This window comes from Psammomys obesus, unplaced genomic scaffold, assembly GCF_907164565.1.
Source record: "Psammomys obesus unplaced genomic scaffold, mPsaObe1.curated_primary_1811, whole genome shotgun sequence".
Classification (NCBI taxonomy): Eukaryota; Metazoa; Chordata; class Mammalia; order Rodentia; family Muridae; genus Psammomys; species Psammomys obesus.
Window position 1 is genome coordinate 12,220,761 of NW_026592118.1, and position 5,356 is coordinate 12,226,116.

At 37.5% G+C, this 5,356-nt stretch overlaps 1 protein-coding gene across 12 annotated transcripts in view; it reads left to right on the top strand.

The window, feature by feature from the left end:
* Kmt2c (lysine methyltransferase 2C) overlaps window positions 1–5,356 on the top strand; it is a 224,138-nt gene that overhangs the window by 74,005 nt on the left and 144,777 nt on the right. For all 12 annotated transcript variants that reach the window (XM_055612928.1, XM_055612931.1, XM_055612930.1 and 9 more), the window contains exon 3: window positions 1,640–1,778. In XM_055612928.1, the coding sequence (XP_055468903.1) occupies window positions 1,640–1,778 (139 nt within the window). The remainder of the gene's footprint in view (window positions 1–1,639; window positions 1,779–5,356) is intronic.

Consider the following 5,356-nt stretch of genomic DNA (forward strand, 5'->3'; position numbering starts at 1 on the left):
CCTTCCTTCCTTCCTTCCTTCCTTCCTTCCTTCCTTCCTTCCTTCCTGCCTTCCCTCCCTCCCTCCCTCCCTCCCTCCCTCCCTCCCTCCCTCCCTCCTTTTCTCCTTTTCTCCACTCTCTCCTCTCTATCTCTCCTCTCACACACACACACTCTCTCTCTTTCTCTTTCTGTTCCTCCCCCTTCCCCTCTTTCTTTCTGGGTTTTAGTTCCAGGCTGTCCTGGAATTTGCTATGTATCAGAGGGTAACTTAGAACTCACTGTCCTTTTGTCTTAGCCTCTCAAGAACTGTGTTTTACAGGCATGGACACCTTGTCTGAACTCAAGCTACTTGATCCTCATAAACAGTTTTATGGAGCATACCATAGAGCATAATTTGACAAATGAATAAAAGAGAAATGCCCTTTATATAATATTTAAATACCTGTCAGGTGATCAAATTGGTACTTGAGCCATGATTTATAGGTTTGTTCATTTGTTTGGGGACTGTGTAGAAAGATCTAAATAAGTTTTCAATTAGAAAATAAGGATTTGTCTAAGATTGTGGAATTGTGTCAGGAGCATTGGTAGTGGAGGGATGTCCCTTTATTCTGGTAATGCAGTGTGAAAGACAATAGACATCTTTTTATTTAATGAGAAGAGTGTTGGGGTAGAGGTGTTTTAAAAACCTCACAGGAGCTGGAGAGATGGCTCAGTGGTTAAGAACACTTGTTGCAGTTGCAGAGAACCTAGGATCGGTTCCCAGCACTCACATAGTTGGCCACAGCCATCTGTCACTGCAGTCTAGGGTATCTATTCTTTCTTCTGGCCTCCAAGGGCACATACATATATGCAGACAAAATACTCACACACATTTTTAAAAAGTAAGATAAAAGTCTCAAAATAATGCTTCCTCAAAAGTATCTATAAAGTTTCTGGAGTTTGAGTTCTGAGGAGAATTTTAAAAGGCAGCAGAATCAAGGAACTGTCTCTCTGTCTCTTTTAAGATTTATTTATTATTTATATAGTATTTTGCCATACACACCAGAGAGGGCACCAGATCTCACTATAGATAGTTATAAGCCACCATGTGGTTGATGGGAATTAAACTCAGAACCTTTGGAAGAACAACCCGTGTTCTTAACTCTGAGCCATTCATCTCTCCAACCCAGGAGCTGTCTCTTTACATATAAATACTTAGCTTTTAGAATGGCAGGTGACTAGGATGCATACTGATTGTATCAAATTAATAGTCTCAGTTTATAAAATGTGAAGAAACGTAAATGAACCACATTGAAATACATTTACTTTATAGATTAACTGTACTTTCCTTAGAATGAGCTTTCAAACAGTTATTTCTAGTGTGGAACTTCCTTGAGTCAATTGTACTTTGGTCTCAAGGCACAGTGAGCCATCGCTTATGCAATTCTGATGATTATTTTACAGTAGCAAACTGACACTAATTGTATTTATTAACTTTCTCTATTTGTGAAGTGTTGTCATTTGTTTTACTTTTTCCATATGTGTGTATATATGTATGTGTGTATGTATGTATGTATGTATGTATGTATGTATGTATATATGCATGTGCTTTGTAGATAAATTCTTCAGTGATTGAACACAAAATGACTCTCTATATCCTCTTGTTTACTGTGACACAGAAATCAAAGAACAGCCAGTGGAAGAGGATGCTGAAGCAGAAGTGGATAGCAGCAAACAGCCAGTGTCAAGTCTTCAGCGGTCTGTGTCTGAGGAATCTGCAAACTCCCTGGTCTCTGTTGGTGTAGAAGCCAAAATCAGGTCAGACAATGAAGACAGCTAAATTAGAGACGGTTGACAGGGGAAAGGGTGGTGAATTGACTGTAGAGAAAGCACAGGGAGACAGAGTTTAGGATTTGGATGGGATTTTATCTTAGTACCTTTAAGTTTGAGCTCCACATCTCCCTGTGTAGTTGGCGTAGAAGATGGCTGTGCAGTGTACTTGGTTAGTGGAGAGTAGAGAGTACACTTCGATGTTGCACTATTAGATTGACATTACCTATATGTTGTTCCTGACTGAAGAAACTAAGGAGCTAAGAGCACCTTATAAGAATTAAATTCTGTGGGGACTGAGAAACAGTTCTTTCAGAGGAACCAAGTTTGGTTCCTAGCACCAGCATGGTTACTTAAACTGTTTATAACTCTAGTCCAGGGGATTCTGGCCTGTGGATACCCAAGCACACATGTGATACATATACATAACATGTAGGTAAAACACATTTTAAAAAGCTGTTAAAAAAAGTAATTTCTGATATTTATACCCTTAACATACTTAAAATCTTTTTTTGTTTTTCAATTTTATTTTATGTGCATTTGTGTTTTGCTTGCATGTGTGTCAGTGTGAAACTGTCAGATCTTGGAGTCACAGACAGTTGTGAGCTGCCATGTGAGTGCTTGAATTTGAACCCAGGTCCTCTGGAAGAGTGTTCCTAACCGCTGAGCCATTGCTCCAGCCCCAACACATTTATAATCTTATCCTATCTTCATTCTTTAAGAAAGGACCCCTCTCCATCCAAACTAAGTAACTAAATAAAATTGTAACAACAAATTAAAAGAAATGGGACTGGTGAGATGGCTCAGAAGATAAAGGTACTTGCCGCTAAGCTTGATGACCCAAGTTTTATCTTCAGGAAAGAGCTGACTCAGTACAGTGTCTTCTGACTGATCTGTATGCACATGTGCTTGTACACACAAAATAAATAATGTAATGATAAAAGTGGGTTTTTTTGTTTGTTTGTTTTCTTCCCCAAGACAGGGTTTCTTTTTGAGGCTCTTGCTGTCCTAGAACACTCTGTGTAGACTAGGCTGCCCTAAAAGTCAAAGATCCGTCTGCCTCTGCCTCCTGAGTGCTGGGATTAAAGGTGTGTGCCACCACTGCCTAGGTGTAAGTTTTTTTTTTATGATAAGGACATTTTAAAAAGTAATTAAATATGGGATATTATAACCTATCAGTTCAGCTTTCATGTCTTATATTTTTTTGGCTTCTATTTTGAAGTCCTCAATAAGACTATGAAAGTATTGGCTATTTGAATATTCTCAGTCTTTTAAAATGTGTTCATTGTTTTGCTTTTGGCATTCTTCCCTCCTCATTTTACCCTCTGTAGAATCTTGTGAAGATGCTCCACCTTTGTATTTTGAAGGTTGTTGAGTATCCTGTCTGCCTTTTGCCTTTCTTTTCTTCTCAGGAAAGTGCATCTAATTTGATAGCTCTGAGTCTTGCTTTTGTCCTTATGAGCCACAAATTCAGTTCCCAGTAAGGCCGCATTCCTGAAACCTTCTCCCTGTCTAGGTAACCCCTCCACTTAGAAGCATATTACATACAACACCCATAGTGTATTCCGAACTGTTCTTTATGCTGCCTCTTCCTCTGTTCTCTCTCTGCTTCTTCCTCTGCCTCCTCATTCAACAAGTGACACCAATATTTACCCTGTTGCTTAGGAGTTGGTCCCTGATTGGTCTTATCTTCATAGTTAGCCCTCACAATCTCTTTTCATCTTGATTTGGTGTGCTGACTTGGTTGAATCTATTGTCTTTCAGATACTATGATTATCTTTTTATTTTCTTTCTCCTTCTCATTACCTTTCCGCAGTCTAATTTAGTTGTAAAAATTATTATCAAATGTTAGTTAGATCTGGTTGTCACTAAGTTTAATGGCAATTATATTTAAATGTGACATTTTGGTTGTAGTTAGCATTTCAGGTCCTTTCTTGTTTCTGTGATGGCTGGTCCTGGTGGTCTGTCCTCAGGTTTAACTTCTACTGCTTCTGAATAAACTCTATCCAGTTTCTGTTATTTCTTTGGAGTTTTTGTGTCATCTGTCACAAGAGTTACCTTTTGAGAGAGTCCTCCTTCTGAATTCTTTAACTTTAGTATGAGTGTAGGTGGAAAGTATATTTCAAAGGTATTAATTTTACTTAGTTCACTTCCCCCAATATTTTAGAGGTTTAAATATTTTCTAAATAAAAGAGTAGTACGTTGCTGGGCTTTGGTGGCACATACCTTTAATCCCAGCACTCATGACACAGAGGCAGGCAGATCTCTTAAGTTCCAGGCCAGCCTAGTCTACAGAGTTCCAGTACAGCCAAGGCTACACAGCCCTGCCTTGAAAAAAGAAATGAGTAGTATGTTTTACAAATTTCAGATCTCGAAATGAAGCCTTTATCAATTTTGAGTTGAGTTTTGCATATGGTGGTTTTATTTCTCTGCATTTGGCTTTCCAGTTTTCCTATCACTAATCATTGAAAACTAATTTCAGCTGGGTGTGGGGGCGCATGCCTACAATCTTAGCTCTTGGGGAGGCAGAGGCAGGTGGATTTCTGTGAGTTGGAGGCCAACCTAGTCTACAAAGCGATTCCAGGACAGCCAAGACTACACAGAGAAACCCTATCTTGGAAAAAAAAACAAAACAAAAAACAAAAAAAAGAAAACTCCTTATTTCTTCATTGTGTAAACTTGCCATTTCTGGCAAACACAGACTAGGTAGTAAATGGATTTATTTTTCAGATTCCTATCTTGTTTCATAGGTGATACATAGTTTTATAATCCCTTTGTGCTTTGAAGTTGGAGGACATGATGCCTTTAGCTTTGTTGTCCTCTTCTTCCCTTTGTCATCTTCCATCAGGGTCTCAGTACGTAACCCATGCCAGCATGGAACTTGCATTCCTCCACCTTCAGTTTCCTGAGTGCTGGCATTACAGGCATGTGGATTATATTGGCTTTTAAAGTTTGTTCTTTATAATTAAATTTTTTTTTTACGTTTGTGGTTCCAAGTTTATAAATCTTGTGTTACTTGCCTAAACTTACATAAAATTATTTTTTATTGGTTGTTGTGATTGAGATTATTTTCTGATTTTTCAAATAGCTTATTAATTCGCATAAGAAGCACTACTGATTTTTGTATGTTGATTTTGTGTCCTGTAACTTGACAATGTTTTTTAGTTCTGACAGTTTTTGGATGCAGCCTTTATAGTTTTGATTGTATACATTAGGTTTTGTCATCAGCAAATATTAATAATTTTACTTCTTAGGATGCTTTTTATTTAATTATGTTGCCAAATTAGGTTAGCTTATGATTTTGCCATTATATTAAAAAAAAGTAGGAAGAGTAAGCATTCATTATTTTATTATGTAGTTATTTCTGTCCATTCTAGGAAACTTGTTTGCACTTTGTCAGCCTTGTTTTCCCAGAGATATTTTTAAGGAATTGTGCTCTGATTTTTTGGTCATATTTATCTTGTTAATTTCTATTGTGCTATTCCAAATCTGCTCTCTTTTAAACATCTTATCTATCTAATCTATCTATCTATCTATCTATCTATCTATCTATCTATCTATCTATC